This window comes from Onychostruthus taczanowskii, unplaced genomic scaffold (genome assembly GCF_017590055.1).
Source record: "Onychostruthus taczanowskii isolate IOZ18803 unplaced genomic scaffold, ASM1759005v1 scaffold36, whole genome shotgun sequence".
Lineage (NCBI taxonomy): Eukaryota > Metazoa > Chordata > Aves > Passeriformes > Passeridae > Onychostruthus > Onychostruthus taczanowskii.
This window is the reverse complement of record NW_024501015.1, coordinates 7,654,675-7,679,823: the sequence shown is the minus strand read 5'-3', so window position 1 is coordinate 7,679,823 and position 25,149 is coordinate 7,654,675. Positions and strand designations below refer to the sequence as shown.

The 25,149-nt window shown below is 38.6% G+C and overlaps 1 protein-coding gene across 1 annotated transcript in view; it reads left to right on the top strand.

Moving 5' to 3' along the window:
• NEK10 (NIMA related kinase 10) overlaps window positions 1-15,386 on the top strand; it is a 159,552-nt gene extending 144,166 nt beyond the window's left edge. Inside the window, 4 exon segments of the mRNA XM_041411449.1 lie at window positions 1,092-1,232; window positions 10,888-11,007; window positions 13,830-13,862; window positions 15,360-15,386. Of these exon segments, the coding sequence (XP_041267383.1) occupies window positions 1,092-1,232; window positions 10,888-11,007; window positions 13,830-13,862; window positions 15,360-15,386 (321 nt within the window).
• The last annotated feature ends 9,763 nt before the right edge of the window (window positions 15,387-25,149 follow it).

The window sequence follows — 25,149 nt, the reverse complement described above, 5'->3', positions numbered from 1 at the left end:
TGTAGTGCCCAGACCATTCCCATGTTATCAGCTGGGGGAAACATTACAACCACAACTATAAACAGACATGAGATTCCTAGCATTCAAATGTATCCATGTATTGGTCTAAAAATGCTGCATTCTGGGGCTGAGCCTGGGCACGATTTTGTTTCTGCTAGGGAATAGGCATTCAACATCCTTGCATCCAGGGATATCAGGGAGAGACTCAACACCAGCTCTTTAGAGACTTGTGTAGAGAATTAAAAGGAAATTAGGAAAGATAATACAATGATATGTCTTGAGAATACTCCAGACAATTAAAAGCATGAGCACGTCAAAGCAAATTCCTGTGCTCTCCTCCTCCAAGGAATACATTGTAAAAGCAGACATTCATCTTGATATTTGTCTCCTATAGAAGTTTAGGAAGAAAAAGCTACAGAAAAGCAGTAGAAAAACTGGTAATACAATTAGATAAAAGAGTGCAAGTATATCATTTAAAAAGAGGAAAAGGAGGTTTTGCCTGATCCCAAGATATATTGCATACCTTCACATAAGGAGATTGCTACCAGAGGTAAGTCATAAATACCATTGCTAAGTAAGTGTGAAATGGAGTCATGGGATATTACTAGTCTCTGACATTCTTGGATAAAAAATATAAGGAAATCAAAATAGAAAAATGAGCAAGGAGGCAAAGAAATTCTTATTTTTGCTTTCACACTCAGGTTGAATCAGCCTACCATGTAATTCTGTATCAGAAGGAAACTCTATAAGCTAACAGCCCCCTCCATCTTTCATAATCATTTGATCAAATAAGGCACTGCCTAATAGCAAGAAGATTGTGAGAGATTTTAATAACATCAGGTTATTGAAGCAGTGAAATACAGGAACATGACAGACCTCTCCTGGAAGGATGTTCAATTACTTTTATGTTACTGCTGACTCATGAAGGGAGGTCCTGGGCTTATCTTTCAGAAGTAAAAGCACGGAGCCAGATCCCAACAGATATGTCACCAGAACAGCCCTTTCTTTTAATCTTTAATTTGTATAGTATTTGCTAGGTCTCTTCCTCAAGCTTTTACTTTTTTTTTTTTTTTTTTTTTTTTTTTCCCCAGAGAACTCTGAAGAGTGGCCTTTTAGCTTTTGTTATGGCTTACCAGTTTTCCATCACAAGCTGCAAGAAGCAATACCTGGCCCAGGGGGCCAGGACAAAGACAATACCTCAGCAGATGAGGATGGATCTTGAGGCTGAGAGTGTAAATGTTTTGCACAGACCTGGGTTTTCTTTAGCAATGAGGAGGGGTGGATTAAGTTCCTGTCTCTGCCACAGCCCTTCAGAACAAGTAAGTGGAAGTATTCAGGCAGCGTATCCAAGCTGATGCTAAATGGGTTAAAGTAACTGTGTCTAAAAGGCCAATGATTAAAAACTCAGGTCTGAAATATTATGTACCAGGAAATGGTGGAGAGCTGTCTTGACCTTGATTGTGCTATGTGAATTTGTAATCCATCTTTCAAGTTGGGCAGCTGCTTGACTGATTCTTGAATCAAAGCAGACTGGATTGTGTAAACAAATATCTTTCTCATTTATATGCTGCTCATATGCTTTGAACAGAACATGGCTATTTCTTAATTTTTCAGCTAAGGATTTTAAATGGTAATATGGCCACTTTTGGTACTTCTGGCCTCTCCTGCCAGTTCTATAGATTTTTATTTATTAGTTTTTACAACCTGCTTCGGAGGAAGGGTAACTGAGGTTCTGGTTAATAGATCCCTTGTGGTGGATTAGAGTGAAAAAACAGTGAATTACCTGTGTACATATGAGCCAGGTTTATTTTAAAATAATTAGGTTGCAGCAGGAACCTGACACCTCCCCTGCAGTGGGATTTTACACTGTCTGAAGCAACATTGTGGAAATTAGTTGGGAGGCACTTTGGGGGACTTCAATGTTTTGTGGCCCCTTCTAATGAAACAGCTGCTGCTTGGCCATGCTTTTCCTTGTGCCATTTGTGCCTTACTGGAAGGGAGAAAACCTTCTGGCTTCCATGTGAACGCCCAGTACCTCCCGTGGTGGGGAGTTTTACACTGTCAGATGCAGCTGTGCCTTTCTGGGAGGGAGGAAATCGACATGACAAAAAGCATTACCACACCTCTGAAGGATCTGCTGCTTACCTGCCTTTTCCTTTCTCTGGCAGGAAAACTGATGGCACTTTAAGGCATCAGTCCTTGGTTATCAGGGAGAAATTTATCATGAGGCTCAACCAGTTAATGTAAACAAAGTTCAGTCTACCACATAACTTCCATGTGATTTAAAATCCAGGCCATAATCAAATGGCAAACCTAAGTATATTTTTTTTCATTCCAACAAAACACTTAGACAGGAGGTAGAAGTGGAAGGTTATTTTGCATTCATATGCCTTTTCTCACTCTCTGAGTGAACAGCTACCACTATATATCAATGAGTAATTTTGTCTGAACCATAGGCTTTCAAAGAAGTGGAGTGCAGTTCATTAGCACTGAAATCCTAGTGACTCATAAAATGCTGAAGCCTAATAGGACAAAGATTTTAGCTAGAAGATATGAAAAAATGTTCCGTTTTCCAGAGCTAGCTGTATCTGCTGGTGACTTAAAGCTCTGTAATAGTTTACAAGAAGAATTTGGACCAAGGAGGTCCTGGTTACTACTTGTCCAGGGTCCTGGTTTATGACTCTGTCATGTTTTGTGTGTATTTTTCTATTCCCTTCCTTCAGCCATGTTTTTTTTCTGTCTTTTTCTGTGGCCCCTCTCATCTCTATTTGTGTCATAGTCAAGCTAGTCCAGCAAATATAGGAAGGAAAATATCATTGTTCATTTAAAGTCATGTGAGCCCTAAAACATGTCAGACCAGGTGCTGATTGGCTCCATCCCCAGTTCTTCCCCTCTAGCTTCAGACTGATTTTCACAATAAACAGAAAAGTGAAGCTGTTTGTCTTTGCACCCCAGGTATTTTCATCTGGGGAGAAAAAAAGATGTAATCAAGAACCAGCCAAGTGATATAAAATATTCCATAGGAAGATGCATGTCTTTATGTGCAAAGGAAGGCCTAGATCTGTGCAAAAGATGACAAACAGCATCCATGGAAAAAAACCTACAGCTTTAAAACATGTTTTTAAACAGTGATAATGTAGGAAATCAAAATGGGATTGATATCAAGAACCAAGTCACACAAGACTCATATTTTAAACAGTTTTCTAGATGCCATCTCACAATGTCAGAAGCTTAATTAAGTTTGGCTTTAAATTATTCCAGCCTAAAAAAATAAATAAGTGATGGAATTGAACCGGCATGCCAGCGATTTAAAAGTAGCTTGTACACAGTCAAGGGCAAGGAGCTCATTGTTTAATTCAGTACCAAATCAGAGGGCTTACATTGTTTTGAAGCCCAAGGAAAAGAACAAAATCATCCCTGTTTTTCTGAAAACTCTATTCTATGAATGCATCTAATTACCTTCTCATATGGTCTTAGAATACATCAAAATTTGTTCAGTGAGTTCTTATCCCTTGCATGAGCTGCCTCAGAATTGCTGTATAAAGCATACTGCCTGCTTACTAGTAAAAAACTGTAAAAACTGTGACTCTTCAAGGGAAAGTAAAATCTAGTCCTCCTAAGATACTAGGTAAAATATTGCCTCCAATAAATTCTGTAGGAAAATGCCTGATGAGTTTAGTGCAAACAAGATTTCATCCATGTGTATTTCTTGTTATCGTGGGAACCTTCCAAGAAATAATGGAAACTAATGAAAGTTTGGAGTGAGAGTATTCTCTTCTTAAAAATTTTCTTCTTAAAAATTAGTACTGAGGCTACTTCCAACTTTTGTGCTTGATCAAAAATATAAATTAAAGGTATAGTCAAGTATGTAGGGCGAATAAGCCTTGATCTGACGTCTCTGCAAAAGGTTGAAAAACAGTGTGACATTTACATTTTTACTGTGTTCTAAATCCCAAACTGAATTAATGTATTTGGACACTTTATAGCTCTAGCTGCAATGGCTTTTCTGGAACAGAAATATTGCTTGGACATTGCTCTTTTTATCTTTCTAATTTCCACTCATTAGAACCAAAATATAGGCAAGAAAAGAACTGATTATGGCAAACTAACATTTCCAGTTGCTGGCAAATATTGACTTCTGAAGATCAATTTCTCCCCATTACAGCATAGGTGTTTATCATATCAATTTCCATGTCTTCAATACTTAGAGCTAATGAGATTAAATTATGTTGCTCATATAAGTATGCCTTAAAATCCTAATAGATCACTGGAGGCAAGATTCAAATCCTAACAGTGCTGGAATGGGGAATACAGAGACATCTGAGTAACATGCTGGAAGATGGAGGGCTAAAGGAGTTTGTAATTTTGTCTTAAAATATCATGATCATCTGAGGTCAGTGGGCCTTTATGTGCATAGAATGCAGCATAGCAAAAGTGCATTGGACAGGTGATTGTCAACAGGTTTCTGCTCCTCAGAAAATTTTAAACCAGCCTGTGGGTGCTCTGTTTTGGCAAAACTGTGAATGGAAATATGCATTCAGTTCTCCATCAGTTTGGATGCATAAGAGAGCTGCCTTTCACCAATTTTTTCTTCCTCCAACACTTAAACTTAAACTTTCAGGGTTGCCTGATCATGCATTGACTTATGCTTCTGTTCCTTTCTTCCTCCAACACTTAAACTTTCAGGGTTGCCTGATCATGACTTATGCTTCTGTTCCCCTTTATTTTAAATGCAAGTTTTCTTATGCAGCTTCTCTATTCTACCTGTAAATATGTGAGCTGCTATTTTTAACATGGTCATTCCAGATTCTTTTTGCTAATCATTGGTAAACCTGTCTCCTTATTTGTCAATTCCAAACACTAAATTTTTCATGCTACTGCTAGCAGAACATATATTCAGTAATTGCAGTTTTATTGTGTTTCCTTAGTTCCATGGGAGAAGATTCTCTTAGATTTGATCTTTTAGTTTAATTTGATAAAACCTTGACTCAATATTTCTTTTTGATTTCTCTTCTTTCCATCAGTTAATTAACAGTATTCTCTTTGCTATGTCCAGTGAAGCTGATAAGAATGCCTGCATCCTGATTCAGCTGAGGATATAAAAGGAGCCTTTTGGTGTCTAATTATAGCAAGTAAGAAAGAGGCAGAACTGATTTATGGGTTAGTGCATCATGTACTACACCTACTCTAATTCACTGGTTTTCTAAATGGCAGAATATGGAGGTAAAAAATCTACAGTACTTTTCCATATTTTCTTTTTATTCCAACAAAACACATAGCCAGGAGATAGAAGGTTATTTTTCATTAATATGCCTTTTCTCATTTTAGGGAGAAAGGGAACCTTCGGAGAGCAGTATAAGGGTAATCCTCATTAAGACATTATTAACAAGGCATATTATTAGAACTGTTAAAGCCATTGCCCTTGATTATAAATGAGTAAATTGGTTAATGAGAACAGTAGTTAATTGGCGGTATTATTACCAAACAGGGAAATCATATGAAAGCTAAATACATCACAGTGATTCTTCTACACAATTAGACATCTATGAGAAAAGAGATTAAGGAGGAGAGTATGAGAAAGTAGCAGTCATAAAGCAGAAGTATGTTTTAAAAAGTGAATTGCAAGAGTCTATTAAAACTAAATAAAAGTCAATGGTGCATATTTACTCTGCTGAAACTCATCTGAAGCTGCTTCTTGCAAGACAGAAAATCTCAAACTCCATCAGTGTGCTGAAAGGTTGTGTAATCATAGGGCCATCTGGCAGGGATAAGATTTGCCACCCTGCATTCGCCTTAAGATTCAGGCGTCACATCTGTCCTTCCTCAAGCTTCTCCTTTCATGTGTTTTATCCACTATAACAACCAGGATTGTTTTGAGCAGCTCTTTGGTACAAGGGTTAGATTATGCCTGAATTTGCAGTCTTAATTGTGCTTCCTTTTCCAGTTAGTTCTGATGGAAATTACATGTCTTTCTGCCAATAATCTGTTGTGAGGGAAAGCAATGTATATACAAGTTTTATCCAGGGACCTCAGGCAGAGCTATCTGTAGCTGGTTGACCAGGACCATGTCAACTACCGAGGAGTTCCAAGGATGGAGAATTCATTACCTCCCAGGACAAGATGCTGCAGTGCTTCATCACTCTCAGTGATGTAAAAACAGAAAAGAGTGATTCCTTATGTTTTGATAAAACCTCCTGTGCTTTTGTCTGTGCCTGTTACCTCTTGTCCTGTCACTGGGCACCACTGAAAAAACGTGTCTCCCTCTTTTTTTTCACTCTCCCTTCAGGTATTTGTACACATTAATGAGATACTCTTTGATCCTCTCTTGAGCCTTCTTTTCCCCAGGTTAAATAGCCCTAACTATTCTGTGATTTCTTTTAGGCAGCTGAAATTCGCCCTGGTTGGTAACCCAATAATCACACCTGGCTTTGGAGGAGAAAAAGGTTCTGTGGGGAAGGAAATTGCCTTATCCATTCTGCATTGAAACCACAGACATGGAGATGGGCATCCACACTATCCCAGAGCGCAGTGCCAGGCCCAGCTCAAGAGCAGGCAGAAATATCTTGAAAGGCCTGGAAGAAATATTAGTGCCTCCCTTGAGGATGGATTGCTTCACCAGGTAAATCCTATGGTTTAGATGATGCTTATTTAGCTTGCAGTGTACCAAGGGCCATTCTCTGTGGCTGTATAGGTATAAACCAGCAAATAATACAAGTAAGCACTGGTTCTGTACCTTTGCTGTCATCTCTAGTCATGCTGAGTATTTGTAAGGTTGATCTGCAAGGAAATCAGTTCAGTGTAGGGCTGTTAGGAGCAGTATGACAGACTTTTGTCTTTGGAGCTCCTCCCAGCTCCTTAGATACACTGAGATTTTGTGCCAATGCCTTTGACTTGAAGGGGGTGCAGGAGACTGCTGGGCCAGTTTGTCAGCCAGATGCCCTCAGTTTGTGTGCAGGGAGGGCTAACCCTGGAGATTAAGAGTAGGAGAATACAGCACAGGCAACACACTTCTCAACTTGTATTAACCTCCATCTAAAGCAGGAAAGATATAAAATTCAAAGCCTTTCAGAGCTACTTTGGCAAACGCCTCGTTAGCAGCTTGTGGAATGTTTAAGGTGTATGCATAAACCAAAAGTACTTGGTGTGACTCAGAGCTGGCCACTTGAGAGCACTGCTATAATTGTGGGGTGAACAGCCTGGGGCACAGGCTGTCATTTATAGCGGCATGTGCAATGGACTGCTTAGTTTCCAGATGAAATTGTAACACAAACACAGATGGAATGATAATGTCCCACCCACTCTAATTCTTCTTGAGATTCCTAATTAAGTGTTTTCTCTTCCAGCTTTCCCCTTTATGAACAAAAAATTGTTCTCTGGAGTGTTGTTGGGGAGGGGAGGGAGGCAGGGAGGGGCTGGATGTCTTCCAAGTGGCACCTGAGGAGTGGCTAGGTTTTTGCTGTACATTGGCAAAACCTTATATTCACCCTATGAAGGGCTGAGTTTTTCTTCAACTTGAGACCTGCTTTGGAAACCTGAAGGCATGGAGGCATGGCAGGAGTGGGTGAAGAGGGAAAGGTATTAGATCCATACTGAACAGTGTTTTCCATTCAGCTGAAGAAAGTAAATCCACAGCATCCTGCCAATTTCCTGTCATTTGTTTGATGGTGGTGGCATCTGTGGAGCACTAAGCTGAGCATCCCATAGATCTCCTGCATCAAAAATGTGTGGGAAGTTGATGATACATGTCTTGTAACAAAACAACACATAAGGGCTGTGCATCACTGAAGTCTTTTTCTATCTCTTCATTTTTTAGTGTTACCCTGAAGAAGAGTTTGAGTTTGTCATCCTAAAGCTGCAAAACAATTTGGTTCTTATGTGAGATAGTAAAAACATCCTGCCAAAAACACAATGTGGTGGAAAAATTAAATATCAGATCATAGCTCTGTGAAAAGAGTAATGTGGATTATCCACAGATAAACTCCTAGGAATACTGTTTAGCTGGGGCACCTCTTCTCTTCTCTGATCTCATCTATCAGAGGTTGTTCTGGTGATAAGTGGTTCATTTCATATCTCACTTTAAAAAAGCAGTCAATCAACGTTTGCTCTTCCCTTTTCCCACATTGCCATGAGTTAATGGAATGTTCTTTGTCTTACTTGATGTAAGAACACAAATCCTAGACCTGCTGCTCATCTCCTAATCTCTCAGGGTCATCACAAGAGCTGGTCATGGTTATGCTCTGCTAAGCTGAAGACCCAGGGGAGCTACTACATCTCCTTCTAATCCTTCATAACCATTTCCTTTTTAGCTTAAACACCTCTCAGCTTTCCAACAGTTTTTTAGTCCTTTGTTCCTCAGTCGTTTTAGCTATGTCTAGGCTATTTTAAGGAGAGACAATGAATTTATCTTTAGGCCTCTATTCTACTGAGGGAAGGTTAATGTATTAACATAAGGCAAAGGCCTGACAGTTTTGGCCAGGCACATCCATGGCCTTTTTCCACTTAGCATTTAAATGCCTCACAACTTATTCTTTCTGTGCTGCAGTCAGCAGCATAAATCATTGTTGCTAAACTCTGCCCCCCTGCCCCATAAAAACAAGCAAAAATATTAAATTTTCCCAGATCATGTCCCTTAAGTTTACAATCAAATAGAGAAGTTGTCTCAAGTCTGAGTCACCAGCCAATACTTTAATGTGACACCTTTCTCCCAGTTCTCCCAGTGGTTTGTCAGGTGGGACTCTGCTTTTTTCCCAAACAGAGTAAGCACACTGAAAGGTTTGGCATCACCCTTCTATGCTGAGTTCCTTATGAAACTTATCTTGGAGTGAGATATAAGCTTAAGGCTATTTCTGGATGTTTTGGGCATCTTTGAATAACCAGCACCCAAGCTGGGCACACAGGGAAACCCATTCAGATTTCCCAAGATGTGAAATAGGACCTTGACCCCAGGTCTTCTGGAAATAGACAGCATTTTAGCCAGAGGAAAAATATTCTGCATAAAATTCACTCTCAGTTGAGCTGTATCAGGAAAAAGACAGACAAAATCAAACTTCTCCCAAGGAAAATTACAGATATTAGCTATAAGCTAGTTGCTGGCTCACCTAATTTAAGCTAATATGCTAATTGTAACAAAGCCTGGACTCCAGCCAGGATATAAAGTCATGTTTGTGAAATACAAAGCTGTGTTTCATGTCAGGTACATACAGGTAACGTGTGTATTTGTGATTGTGATATGTGTGGAAACTGGCCTTGGGGCAGTTATAAAGATGAATTCTAATAAATAACTGAGGAAGTAAAGCATGAAAGAAGGCATTTGAACCTATCCTTTGTTCGCAATTAAACTTTATAAGTCTTAAGTTGATTTAGGAGCATTTGAATTAAAGCTTTAAAGATGTTGCTGTTTGACAGGAACTTTCTGCTTGTAGCTAAGCCTTAAAGAGTTTTGCAATAATAACAATTTGAAGTATAATTTTAGAATATTGCTTGTAGTAAGGATCTTTGAAACTATAGCTTTAGAATATATAAAAAGGAAACATGCTTATCTCGACGCCTTAACAAAACAGTGAAAAGCAGCTTGAGAAAGGAAGATGAACATCAACTCAAGGATTGATAGTTTCGACCAAGGGAAGCTGGACATCACTGTTATGAGATTTATAGTCCTTGCAATTAAAAGATGGACCCACATCTGGAATCTCGACTTCACCAGCTGAGAGATTTCTTTCTTCTTACAAAAGCCAGACCCTCACTATCTGGGGATACTCCTTTCTGGGATACATCCTGAGAAAAACTAAATCACAATAGTGTATAGAATTGTGCCATAAAAATTGGGAATATAAACTGCTTATGAGTACCACTATAAATATCTGTAAACCTCAACTATCGGTGTGCACTTGGAGGGAAATTTCCCCCACTGTACCCAGCACTGTGTTGCTCATATTTTACCATATTAATTAATAAATTGATTGCTGCTTGAATATTGGCCTAGTCAAGCTTCTCATTTATAACAGTTGCAACATGAGTAGATGATCTCCCAGCATTAATGGGTACAGAGTGATTTATTTTCTTAGATCCCCTGTTGATATCTTATCTGTGTCACTGTGAGATGCTGCTCTCTCACTCAGGGGTGCTAAAGTATGCTCTTGTAATGACAGCTTGTTATGGGTGGGAGCTGCCCAGTGACTTGCAACAGGAAATTACCCCTCCATCCTTAGACTTCTTTTAGAACCATTTCTTACTTTTCCTTGAAAGGTAGCAATGGGCCCCACTTTGAATTGGTGAGCCAGTACAGACCATGAGCCAGGTCTAATATGCAGGGACCATGATGTTGTTCCAAGGCTTGCAAAAAGTTAATCTGTGAAGAAAGACCAAGGAGGCAAAAGGATCCTGAAATAGATAGGGGAAATCTGATAATATCCGTACTAAGCTGGCCAGCATGGCAGTCCCTCATTGGAGGTAGACTAATTAATGAACAATGTTTTATAACATCTCAATTTGGCCCAAAGTCTCCAATCCTTCTTGGTGAACAGTGATCTATCTGTAGTTTATCACTTCTCAAATAGCAATTTGACATCCTGGAGCACTTACCCTTTGGTAAGTAAATCCTAGTAGTGTGGATGACTGATTGGCACATCCTCAGTGCCAAGGCTCCAATGGCATATCCAGCTAGTGCTTCACTCTCAGCAAGGAACTCTAGATAAAGTCAGGACATGAGTTCATGGCTACCTGAAGGCTCAAATCTTCTTGACTGGGCTCTTCTGATAACTTTGACTACCTGAATACATTTCCTCTTCTTGCCCTATATTTGCTGATGTTGCTTCTCTCAGCTGAAGTAGAAGTGCTAAGACATGTAGTGTGTTCAAACTCCACAGGTACTTTTGTGTGTTTTTCCAGGTGCCTCTGCAGTGGATTGAACTTGGCAGTGCTACAAATAATACAGTTTCTGTTGGAGAGTCTGTGTTCACAGAGAAGGATGACAAGATCTGTAAGGAGGAGAGAGCAGCTCTGAGACAGGTATGTGTGTACAGAACATGCCTGTGTACCCCAATACCCTAAAAAATTACATATGGAACTAAGATATCAGTGGTGCTTTTCCACTGGAATTGCTGCCATGCTCAGCCCTCATCTCACTGAACCATCCTACCTGGGCAGCTGCAGAAGCTCTTTCCTCAAGGGAAGTGTCAAGGGAAGTATGGACATTCTATTGCGAATGAGCCTGTGACTTCACAGATTTGGCCTAAAAGATTTTAGCTGTAAGGTCATAATTCCATAATAATAAAATTATGGATTTTTAGTTCAAATTAATTTTAGATAAATTAATATAATTAATAATTAATGATGTATGTTTTTACATGTAATATATGTCTAAATATAAAACATATTTTATATCTTCAGATGAAAAAAAAAATAGAATAAAATGCAATTAGTTTTTTAGCTAGTTTCATTCTGGATTATACATGAGATACTGGAGATGTGGCCCTATAAGCCAAAGCCATGCCTGATTACATCTCTTGCCCTAAGATGGTAAACTTTTCCCATTCAAAATTATAAGCACTGTAAACACTGTTCTGTTCCAAATCATGGTCAATTATAAGATTACAGAAGGCAGTATTTTTTAGTAAAATATCCATGGCTAGAATGAAGCTATATATTTTTTTTAAAGTCTTCAATTTACAGAAAGCAAAAAAGAAAAAAACCCCATTAAATTGAAAAAAATGGCCTGTTCTCTGAAGACTGTTAGAGGAATGCCTAAGCACAGTACATATCCCTGTATTCTGCTCAGAAAACTGGTGGGTTTTGGAGTATTATGGGGTTTTTGGAGTACCAGCAAGTACTGTGTTAGTATATTAGAATTATATGCAAATGGAAATATGAGACACACATCCATTCTAGATTAGTTTGTGTGGTTTTGTTTCCCATTTCAGTCTCACATTCAATTTCCTTTGTTGATGAAGTAATCAACAGTATGTCTCAGGGAAAAATCAAAAGATGATGCTGGTGCTCTGTCCTGATTGGGTTTTTTTGTAAGTTAGTTAGTTTAACCCAGGATGAAAACTGTGAGGTAGCTGTATGTCTGAGATGGATATCCATTCCTAATTATTTCTCTAAAATTAATTGCTGAAATACATGTATCTAGATAATTCCCTGGTGGCACCACCCTCGGCTTAAAGCACCCATTTAGGTAGCAGCAAATTTTTTTAGAGATGCAAAATTGTTCTAATTTTACTCCTACAGTAAGCAGCAGTACTGCTTAGCATGAGGTTTGTCCACAGGAGTTCTGTAAAATTTCCCATTAGCAACTGTCTGCTCACTCCTGCAGAGCAGCTATTTGATGCTGAGGCTGCTATGACAGCTACTTGAACATATAAATAGAAACATGCTTCACAGATGTGACAGTATCACATGGCTGAATGCATGGAAGTGCTGAAGTGGGAAAAATTTCTCTTACCCCGTAATTATGTGTGTGTTAGTATTACGTTTAGTGAAGTGGTAGGCCTGGTTAGACCCAAGAATGAAGCATTTTTGACAAGCTTGGGTTTAAACCATAGCTGTGATAAAAGGATTAAATTCAGGTTTGATGTAGATGGGTACCAGCTCTCTGTCTGTGCACATAGCCAATGCATTTTGTCTTCAGCTCCGTGGCTGATCCATGAAGTCTCCTGGTGATCTCTGAGTAGATGTGACAACAGACTGGCTTGAGACAAATGGGCAGTAGATTGATCTCTGTGCTGTTTCATGGCGCAGCAATGGGCTAGCTACTGCCAAGGTGGAAATTTCAGACAATTGCCTGCTGTGCCTACATGAGTTAGGCACTATTTGTGTGCTTCAATGTGTTGGTGAAGTCGCTCTTGGGTGGAGGAATCCTGGGCAGTCCCAAAGATACTGTTAGCTCCAGAGATAGGTGAGGCAACTGGCCAAATGCCACATGGATAAATTTAAATAGTCTGCAAAATGCAGGTGCAGAAATAGCTTTGAAAATGTTCTAGACATAACTAGCCTGATTTAACTACCTAAACAGCCTGAACTAATTAAGGGCAAGATCAGGGTCAGCAGGAGGTTGAATTACATGACTTTCATAGGCCCCTTCCAACATAAATAATTCTCTAGTTCTGTGGTTATAGGTAGGACACTGCACCTAGCAGGAAAGCTAGAAGAAGTTCTGTGAGTAGTTTTAATATAATAAATAGAAATGGGTCATTGATGTACTGTAGTCGTCATGTAGGACCACAGACCTGCTGGACTCTAAGAAATAATCAGAACAAATACTGGTATCCCATCTTGATCCTGTGGAAGCTGCTCTTGCAAGAATGCTTGTAATGGAGACTCCCATCCAAACAGTAACTGACCATCCTGTTTAAAAGATTTGATTGCCCATATGACCAAAAATGTTTATGCAAAATATCTCAGTGAGTAGATGGGATGTTGTGGGTTCTGAGTTCTTCTCAGAACCCACTGAAGGTTCTCATTGTGTGATTATGAATGAAAGAGTTAGGCAAGAACTGGTCAGTTCCAAGTGGTTTTCTTGAGGGTTATCTTCTTTCCCACCAATATGGCATGTTTAATGTAATCTTTGCAATGAACAACACTGGTGGATTTTCTTTGAGATACTGGGGAAAAAATGTTGTCAGACAAAAAACCACAACAAAAACCCCAACCAAAACTCAGTGGTAAGCTGTGTGAATTTGTGACACTTGTTGTGTAGCAATAGAAAAAAATAGAATAGAAACTTGTTACGCAGGTCCTGTTTTCTTCTCTTCAAAGCAGTTGTTCAGATGACAAAAATACTTACAAGAATTTTTTTCCCTTTCTGTTTTATTTCTTTTTGTCTTGTCCAGCCCAGATACTACCCAGCTACCAGCCCGGATAAGGTATGTCTCTGTGCTATGATGAAGACTGCAATTAGTATTTCTGTGTGCAAGAAGCTACATCCCAAGAGACCAGCAGCAGAATTTATTTTCTATCATACACACAGACACATGTATGACAATGAAATATTTCAAGGTGTTCTAAATATTTGCTCCTAAAAAAGACTGATGCCACATTCCTGCAATACAGTATTATATTCTGTAGGTGTTGCAGACAGATTATGCCAATCAGACACTGGAGGTAAGAATATTTATGTCATCCCTGCAGAGTCTATCTCATCCCAGAGATAATAGCAAGAACACTTTTTCTTGAAATCCTAATAAATGTACCATTTTTTAGATAGGGCTTGACTTCATGCTGTCTTGAAAACGTGTTGGCTTCGATTTTGTGAAATGCTATGCATGGCAAAGTATCCTTTCCCATTTGTGAGATATTATTATTAACCCTTGGAACCTTTGATTTCTACTTAATCTTCTGCTTCATGCCTTCACTGATAGTGAAAATCATTATCAAATGCCATTTTGATGTGTTACCTCATGGAATGAGTTACTGAAGTCAACTGAACAGCAACAAACAGAATGAAGGCCGGTGTGCTCGCAGACCTGTATAACTTCAGTACTATTAAATTATCTATCTACTATTAAATTTATCTATGTTCAACTTGAATTGAACCCACATCTTTATTTAGCTTGCTAGCAGGTGTTTTACATTCTCAGAGTGTGTTCCAATGCCAGCTGAAGTCAATGACAGCCTTCCCTGACTTCAAGGGGGTTTAGATGAGGCTCCACTTCTTGGATGTGATGACATAAAGGCAAAATACGAATGCTTTACCTTTTTTTGGCAAAAATGATGGGTGCAAGACAGTAGAGCAGATTACTATATAGCCAAGACTCTTTCACTGGCCGAAGATTTTCTTTCTGTGAAGCTGGAGCCATTATTTATGGTAGTCAGGAGAGGTAGAAGGGGAATTGTTCCTCTTGACCAGGTCTTATGATTGCTTTCCCCCTTTTCATAGGATTCATTTTTTAATTGAATTCTGAAATTTTAAAACTCTAATTTTAATTGACTAAGATTTACATTCACTAACAATTGACCCAGAGGTTTTGGACCTTTCTGATAATCAGTAAAACCGAGTATATTGACTAGACCTGCAACACTCCTTGTTAATTGCAATCTGCTTTCCCTGATTTACAGTGCACAGCAGGCAATTGGTTGTACCAACTCTCCAGGGCTCTGAACTTCCTATTCTAGCACGTAAAACCACCTGGAACACAACATCAGTGATTCACAGGCTTCCAGCCTGCGAGTTCCTGCCCTGATACACAACCCTCTGTTGCTGATGGTCTTAATTACAGGTGTGACAACAGGACTCCCACCTCTTCATAAAACACTCATGGCGTTAAAGAAAAAGAAAATTAATGTGCTATATATTATTTATCCACAGCATTATTTCCCCCTCAGTAGTCATTTTGCTACAGTTTTGTGTTTCCTTTTTCCAGGTCCTAATCAATGCACCAAATCTGTAATCACCAAAAAGCAGGTCTGGTCACTTGGATTCGTATGATTGTCCTAACTCAAGATCACGTTCTCATTACCAAGCTCTTGCTGAACAAAAGGAGATCACATAAATGCTCCATAATTCTATGGCATCCTTTGGCAAATATTTCAACTTGTCAGGTACATGATGCACAATGAACCATTTCCTTTGTTGTTTGCTCTGAATCTGGCTCCCACCAGCTCCATTTGGAGATCTGCAGTTCTTGTGGTTGGCAACACTGCTCACAGTTGCTTTCTAATTACCATCGTCATACCAATCATAATTTTTCTGGATAATTTCCCCCAACTCAGAAGTCATAGCCTGCTCAATTGCTTCTTTTATAGAAGGTGTTTTCCATTTCAGATTATCTTTCAAGCTTTTCTTGGCACCTTTTCTAATTCTAATATAAATTTTCTGGCACAGGCAGATGTAAAATGCATATTTTTCAAATTGTAGTCAAGCCATGCATCCATACAGTGTTACAGTAACACTGCCTATTGCACTCTCTATTTTTCTTGCTAATGTCTGCAATTTTAACTTCTATTTATCCCTGACTGCTACTGACTGATACACTGATGTATTCATGGAACCATCTCACTTCTGAATATTAGTGCTAGGCTCAGAGCCCATCATTTAAGATGTGACATTAGAAGTACTTTTGTCCAGGGCTCATCCCTTTATGTTTATCTATACTGAAAGCTATCAACTGCTATGATCTACACAGGCACTCATTATTTTAAGTTGTGCACTTCTTCACAGACAGTTCATTTATCAATATTGTAACCAGGACAGGCTCCTGCACACATCCCTCTGGTTTCTGCCCACCATCACATTTGTTCATTCCACTTCTCTTATTTTTTAATTCTTATTAGAAATGCTCAGGAAAATAAATGTGAGGAAATCTACTGAAGTTGCTTTAGAAGGACAGATCCACCACATCAGCCAGTTCACTCTGTTCAACTCCTTCCTGACTTCTTCAAATAACTCCACCAAGCCAGCAAGGTAAGGCATAGCCTTAAAGAAAAACACATGGACTCTTCCCTAATTGATCATACTTATCCAGGTGTCTGTTCTTTGTGATATTAGAATGATATTGAAGCCAAGAAGAGGCATCAGGATTCCATATTTGGACTTCCATGGTTCTCCCTGAAGCTGTTTTTTGGTCAGGTAGTATCATATTTGACATCTTCAGGCATGTAAGGCAGGTTTAAGAGCATTATCCACCACTTTCAGTAATCAAACTATTTAGCTGGTGAGCTCTTTCAGAGTTATTGACTGACCCCCATCTTCATCCGAAAAATTTGCTACTTTTATCCATTTTTCTCAAGGACAAAACTAACCTCGTCTATTTTACAGTCAATTCAGTATCACACAGATTTTGTAATGAGGTTTCCTACAAAAAAGGTCCAAGCAGGGGAATTATTCTGGGGTTTTTTTCTGGTTTATGTATTGACACTAAGGTGCTGTTTAGTTTCTTGGCTATTGCTTCACAGAGACTGAGCATTCTTTTCATATCCTGATCATTCACAGACCCAAAAGGCTCTCAAGTGAGCCTGTTTTCCTGACATGCTTCAGGTTACACTATTGTACTTTTGCAAAAACTAGGAGAGCAAAGTGATAGGACTTAAATTTCCATGAGAAGTAATGGATAATAAACAACATAAAAAATATTCTGTGGTGTTTTGGCAATTCCTTCCTTCTTAAAAATGCAGCTACTCATGATCAAAGACCATTTGTACTTTCTGTCTTCTGCTCATTTTAGTTTTGTTCATCTCTCTGTCCAGCTAGATATTAATGAAATGTTTATCACCTAATTTTTCTGCTAAACTTACGATGACTGTCTGTGACTGTATGCCTTATCAAGCAGGTGTTGTTCAGGGAGTAAAAAATTATATATTAGCTAATCTTACACTAGGGGAAATCTTGAATTCAGATCCAGGGCCAGCTGCACAATTCAAGTATTTATCATCATTGCAAAGACCAAACCAGTGCATTCATGGAACAGTGATACACTCTTTCAAAGACCATGAAAATGTTGAGTACTTTCTTCTGTGATTTTTCATGAGTAGGATTCAAATGTTTATTTACCAGCTGAGATCAGTCTAATGTTCCTTGAAAATGCAAGTGACATTAGAAAAGATCTAGGAGAAACTCAGCCTATTCCTGTTTCACTACGATTCTTTTACTCTAAGTAGATTATCATAAAGTGATATTGGTAATTGCCAAGGCAATTGCACAGGGTACAACTCTCTCCATCAGCTGAGCAGATGTAATTAGATTGAAAAGCTGGGTGCATTAGTCTAATCTAATACTATACAGAAATGTACAATCAGTTATACATCATATCATCTCAGCACGGTGTCAAATCGATATCTGTTTTCAGCAAGAAAAATGTGCAGGTTGTGCTGGAGATATGACTAATGGGAATGCTATTTGGAGTGTTTGGAGTGCAGTTTGCGCTGTAAGGAATGATGACAATTGGTTTCATCTGGAGTAATTACAGCTCAGTGGCCACCAGTTAGGCAATTACTCAAAGGAAACCCTCTTGAAGGAAGAGTATCTCAGCTTTGACAAGAAAACATAACCAATTCCATAAGTCTGGCAGAAAAAACATCTATTCTTTCAAAAGATATAAAAAACAATGTAAACAGAAGAATGGGTATTTCACCAAGACCCACAGAATTTTTTTGTTTTCTGTGTGAAAAAAAATTCCTAAATCTCACAGTGTCAGATTTGGTCTCCCTGAAACCATGAACTTCTTGAAAAGATAACGAGAGAGGAAGGACAGTTTTGAGAGAGTCAAACTCTCAAACGCTCGGTCATCTGCATTTCTAATGCACTGTGTCTGCACTTGGTAAGGTATGCATGCAGTGACTGATTTATGACACACACTTCATGAAGCACTGTGGGAATGTTGTCTCTTGAACAGTTCTGACATACAGGAAGGCCATTTTAAGCAGAAAAAACATACTTATTTCAAGAACTTGCCTAGACTATGAACTCAGGACATTCCCAGGGTGGCGATAGAGGTGTTTTGCACGTGATAATTCAGAGTGCAAGTTCAGAAAGCGAGGAAGTAGGAGAAGGGTAGTAATAATTAGAGATATGTTTGAGAAAGTTCTCTATTATCAAAACCCCTTGTTATGGAGTAAGGAGGCAAGAAAGATGAGGAAAAGGAACTTCTGAAAAAAAGAGAGAAATGTAGTGCCAGGTGGTGTTCCCAAGACTCTTCCTTGGATTAGAAAACCACTTCCCATTTTGGTCTTCTACAGGCATAAGCAGAAGCCCTGATTCCAGTCCATCAAATCTCTGCAGCACTGCACTAAGGAATTAACTGTTCAATAAAGCCCTGTTGGCATTGTAGGCTTCAGCCAGCAGAAATCAAGTCTTTTAACAAAATCTATTGTTGACAAAGCTTGCAAAGCAAAGACATTACTTTTTTTTTTTTTTTTTAGTTTTCTCCAGACTATTTTAGCCTTATTTGCGTTTTTTGTTTTGTTTTTTTTTTTCAGTTTTCTCCAGACTACCTTGAAGTAAAATCACAGATATGGCACTGCATAAATAACTGCTGATGTTTCTTCTACTTGTAACCCAGGTGAGGATCAACTCACAAAAAAGGAAAAAAGCTATCTTTTGTGAAATGCTTTTAATAGCTATGGAGAAATGAAATACTTGACACAAAGAGACATAAAGGTATTTTATTGCTGAATATTAGTACCTACTGTGTGCATAACAGAGCTGTGAAGCACAGACTTTTCAGAAAAGTCTTGGAAGTTTCCAGACGTTATTACAGCAGGGCTTATTGCAAACTTCTCCCCCTCCTCTGGGGATGGCAGAGGACTCTGACATGGGGGGGGGCTTCTGAGCTACTGAGTCAAACTTGCCTTTGATGAAGCTTCATTTCTCCCTAGATAACTCTGAGGTATTGTCTCCATCCAAAAAATAATTTTGCATTTGTGTAGAACTTTTTAAACTGCAGAATCCTCTATTTCTTTCTTTATTTTATATGAAGACAATTTTAACCCTCGCAAAAAAAAGTATGACACATATTTTCAGTAGAGTTGAAATCTACCTTGAAGAATGATTGCTAAGATTAGCCTGTGTATTCAAGCTCCCAGAAAATAAAGAGCATTTTATCATTCATATTTATTATAACTAAATCATGGCTGTTATATATAGAATACAGTACCTAATATCCATCTAACTACAGATTAAATCTAACTACCATACCATTTTTCATTGGCTGAATGACATTCTTAATAGAGATCATAATTTTGGCACTGATGGCAGTAGTAATTTCTTCAGTAAATCACAATGCACTCTCTAAGTAGAAAGAGCTTTGCAATTTCCCAATAAATGGAAAAATAATTTTGCAGGATCAGTGAAGGTAGCAATAATTATTATAAGGCTTATGGTAGTTATTGCAAAGAACCTCAATTGTTCAACATAGCCAATCAGAATTAAAACAGCATAAGAGTGGAGTCCATAACAAATATAAGTGCAGCACAGTTAAAAGAACAACTTTTTTATCGCTAAAAAACAGGAAAGCACAGAAAGTGGTGAAGTGACTGCTTCAGAAGCAATGAAATGCAAAATGTCAGGTCACATCATCATGATAGAGGTGTGAATAATTTTTTCCATGGTCCGCCTAGAATTAGGCTGTAACTGGTAAGTGCAAAAGGGTTTTTAAAATTTTTTCTAATTAAAAAGGCCACTGATATCCCAATACACAGAGATATTAAAATGTTCCAATATAGCTGTTCCCAGCTGTGTGTGTAAGTGCACAGTCCCTTTATTGTTCTCCACATTGTTGTTTACTTTGAAGGCAACATGGAACCACACCAGGAATATTGGAAGACAATATTTAGCCATAAAGCAGTGCATATTAATATAGCATGAAGATTAATATTCTAAATAATTTCCTAGTCCATATTCTGCATAATACAAAAAGGGAAGCTGTATATGGCTCATTATGCAACCTTGAATGTATACTATGAAAATTTAAATTATCTCTTGCATTTTTGCCAAATGTGCTTTGGAATTGCATGGCAGTTTTCATTTTGTCATCCTTGAGTGCACAGAAATGTTAAGAAATTTCTCTGCAAAGTGCTTATCTCCAAACTCCTGCAAATTAAGAACCTGAAAATCTTGATCTTATATTAGAAACTGTTTTCATATTTCATGTATGGAAATCCATATTCTGGAATAAACTAACATTCTGCCTTCCCCCCAAAGTTGTTTCATATCTCTAAAGTTTATATTTTGCAATCCAACCATAAATGCAGGACTAGGAAGAATATTTTTCTTTTGTGATAAACTTGGACGTCTTTACAAAAATGATGCTGAATATAAATTCTTTTAAGGCAGCACTTCAAATAAGTTAGTTTCAGTCGTACACAGATTTTAATAAACTGAAAAAAATGTAAATATAATTTTAGATTTTAAAAATTAATTTTATGACAATGGAATTATTTAGATTAGGGCATCAAATATACATTGGAAGAAAATTAGATTACATGAAATAATGTTTTATAAATGTTCCTTATTGGGTTTTGGGGGATTATTTTTTTTGTTGTTTTTTGTTTGTTTGTTTGTTTGTTTTGTTTTTTGGGGGTTTTTTGGGTATTTTTTTGGGGTTTGTTCGGTTTGGTTTGTCTTTGTTTGGTTGGGGTTTTTTGTTTTTTTTTTTTTTAGGTTTTTGGGGTTTTTTTTTCAGGTGATTGTCCCTGTGGCTAGGACTAACTTTGTAAATTTTTAAACTATCATTGAAATCTAAGAACTAGCAATTCAGGACTACAGTGTAATATCCTTCAAGGAGCCAAGGCAGCAGGCAAGAGAGATGTCAAATATAAATTGCTGCTCAGGATGACTTTGTGTTGTCTTTGTCTATCCACTCTTGCTTTCAACATTATAATCAGGAATGAAACCATTTGTCTTACTAGAATAAACCCATAGTGAATTGAAGGTGTTCTGGTGTTAAAACTGACTCACAGTAGAGCTAGTAAACCCAGCCTCTACACTTTGTGTGGATAACTGACTCTCTTCTAGCATAACTTTTTACCATTTTTTAAAAGGCACTCCCACCAGCTCCCACATTCTCACTTTCAGCTCTCTGCCCTTCCAATTTGCTTGATGTGACTGTGGGTAGTGACCTGCCCTTAAGCAGGATCAATGAAATTAAGCTGGTTGAAAAAAAAATCTGCAGGAATGTTCACTGAGGCAATGACAGTCCTGCCCTCCAGAGCTAGACCTGCCTGCAGGCACCTGGCAAGGCTGAGGGCTGATTTGGGAGACAAGATTGTGCACTGACCAGTGTCCCTGGAGCTACAGTGGTGGAGCAAAGAGCTGGCATTCCCAGCACCCTCAGCTTTGTTCAGCCCATGCAAACTTCTGCCCCTTTGACTTTGACAGGCAGATGAGAATGCCTCTGAAGCTCTCTGGCTGTTGGCTTTTACAGGGAAAGCTACAAGGGTCGTGTTGGTGCTTCCATGTTTCCACCCAGCTGCTAGCTCTGAAATGCTGCTATGCCAAAAGTGCACAATTGTGCTTTAGACAACATTTATTTTAGACTAAGCCATCACAGTAAGCATGTCACTCAGTGTAATACTGAAAATGCCCTCCAGCCTTTAAAATGTTCTGGTAACTGCTGTTACCAGCAGTCCAGACTTCTCTTTGATAGTAGCTGAAATTATGAATACTTTTACATTAGTTAATGTCAATCTCTGCTGGATAATACATGATTTAACTACTGGCACATTGCTCCAGGTAACAGCACACTGTGACAGGTCAGTGAAATTATAAAAGCAGTCAAGAAGGATAGTTAGCCAGGGAGTAATTATCTGATTTTATTTTGGTAATAAACATGTTTAATTGAATAAATAAAAGACGATAGAAGTGATCTCACTTGTTTTTCTCCAAGGAACAGTATAAAGGCTGATCATGCATTTGGTGCTGGGCACTACAGAATGAATCTATGAGAAAAGTAACACCTTGGTCACAGAATACTCACACACTAGGGAGAAAATTCTGTGAGTGAATCACCTATTTAATCTAGCAAGCAAGGGTACAGAAAAAACCATGAAGCCAAAGGACAGCAAATTCAAACTAAAAACAAGACATAGGTTGTTCTGGTAGGAGTGATTGACACAAACTATCTAGTGAAGTGATAGATGCTCCATCTTTCAATGACTTCCAGAACAGGCATGTTCTCTGAAGGTGTGTCATTTTTTGGCAATGATAAGTTACTCAGAGGGCAGTTTAAAGAGCAGTAGCTGATGAGCTAAAGATCCCCTCTGGCCTCAGACTCTCTAAACATGGTACACTGCTACAGATCTCACAGGCAATGCACAAAATACAAAGATGCTACAGCTTTCTTTTGCCGGCTACAGAAGAGAAGAGGGACAATAAGGGCCACAGTGCAAAGAGAGGAGAAGTGAAACTCCTGTGCAGGTATGTCTGAAACAAAAAAAGCCATGGGATGTAAATAGATTACAGTCCCAGGGTGCAAAGAGGATGTATGAGCTTCTCTGTGATGCTTTACACATGAGATCTCCCATCAGCTTAAGTGTACATTAATTCAGATGCAATATGCATAAACCAGAGCAAATCCACAAAGCTGCAGCATGGAAACAGCTGGTGTACTCCTTCATTGCAATGGACCTCTTCCATATGGGATGCTGGGGATCTGGGATGAAAATTAAAAACAATGCTGTAAAATGTTGTACTGGTACTTGTGCACCTGCAGTCCTGAAGGCACATTTGGCAGGTGCCTGTCTTCATGTCCTCATTTTGCTGGACAATTCCCTCATTTTATAAAGTGTCAGGCTCTGACAAACACACTACATATTCATGTGGTGTGTAGGAAAATCTTGGTGCTTTAGCACTGGGAACTAAACATGTGTCATTTCAAGGCCTTGACTCATGACCTAGCCACACTGCAGGGCTGGTCACATCACCTTCATCTAAGGGAAAATACTGATTTCCAGCCTTGTCCTTGCACCCACATAGCTTCCCTGTCTGTTTTGGGGAGATGTGTGGGCAGTTTCTGGTGTGTGCTGGATTTTTATGCTTCCACAGAGAGACAAAGGTGGAACAGCAAAGAGGTGGTACTGTCTGATTTTCTCCTTGAAACAGGACAATGTAGATGTGGAAACATCTACAAAAACACAGGAAAATGTGTAGCTACACCAGGTAGCTTCACCTCTAAACACTTTTTTGCAAAAAAATCTTTACAGGATATCTGGGTGAAAGTGAGGGGGCAGAGTAAGTCTCAAGGGACTTTGTCTCAAGGGACAATTCACAGATTCCCCAGATCACCAAGGTTTTAGTCCAGCAGTAAGATTTGTTTCCAGTTTCATTCCCAAACTGCCACCCCACCTTTTTTTTTTTTTTAACAGAGCGTTTGTAGCATTCTGTTTTCCTTGTACTGCTAAAATCATGTGTCCTCAATCCTTTTTTTTTCTTTCTAAACAGGAGTAAATGTGATCATTATCTTGCAAAGGCTCAAGTCTGTCATTTCCTTGGCACTGCCATTATACTGATGGTATCAGTTGAAGAGAACAAGCTACTCTGAGCTATTACATATTCATCATTAGTGTAAAATCCTATTGATTTTCCACATCTTTTTTCTAAGGCTGAGCTACATGGACAACCTATAATATAATCACTGACCATCAAGTTTAAATTGGAATTGCTATAGCTTGTTTTCAGTTGTCTCAAAGTAGAATGAATAGCAGAAAATATTCGTAAATACTCAGTATGTTTGAATGCTAAAAAAAAATTTTTTTGTTCCATGGTGAATAGGCATTTTCAGATTGGTGTTTTTCAAGTGGGAGTTAGATATACACAGTTGTTTTGGTTTTTTTTCTGCTAGACATTCAAAAAGCAAGTCTTCTTCCTAAGGTGTTCTATTCTATTCTGTCCTTAACATCCAACCTCGATTACCTGCAGGTGGCCCAGAAGGTGTTATTTAGGTATTAGTTGGGTGTTTTCCTCCAGTTTTCATCTCTTTTCCTTTACTTTAGTATCAAAGTTCTGCTCAGTGTTAAGTATGTCCCTTTTTTCAGCTTTATTATGATGAAATGTGGCTCAGTGTCTCAGTGTGCTCTATTGCTTCTTGGATTAGCCAAGTTCTGAGTGGATTGTTCTCTGAATGTTGCCTGCAGATTCATGAGTACATCCTTCCCTGAAATAATCTACATAATCTTCTTTTTTACCATCAAGGGGAGTGTAATTACAACAAAGGTTGTTGTGACAGATGTGGGTATTATAAACAGGCTATCAGTGCTTTCTGAATGACTCAGGCATTTGTTTTCCCTCCTACCAAACACCGATGGAATGTTCCCTGTATCTCTGTATTGTAAATTAGAATCTTGGTATAGGCTGTCATTCATTCCAACACTGTATTTTAGCCAAGTACACAATAACTGTACATTGCAATGTGTGATCCCTCCTCCCTTCCTCTGTCTGCTCTTTGTTTCTGCCTCCCTTCCCCTGATTTACTTGCCACTGGGAGCCTTTATTTATTTTCAAATGGAAATCTGTCTAGATTTGCTCTTACCATGTACATCATCCAATCTTTCATTTACTGCCTCTTTATGCATTTCTGGGTGCTGTTTTAGTTTTCTATTAATAGAGAACTGTCTAGAACTTCTGCTCCTTTTTCTTTGTGTGTTAATGTAGCTGTTCAAATCACACAGCCCATGGCTCACTTCTCCTCAGAGTCCACTTTTTTATTATTACAAATGTGTAAT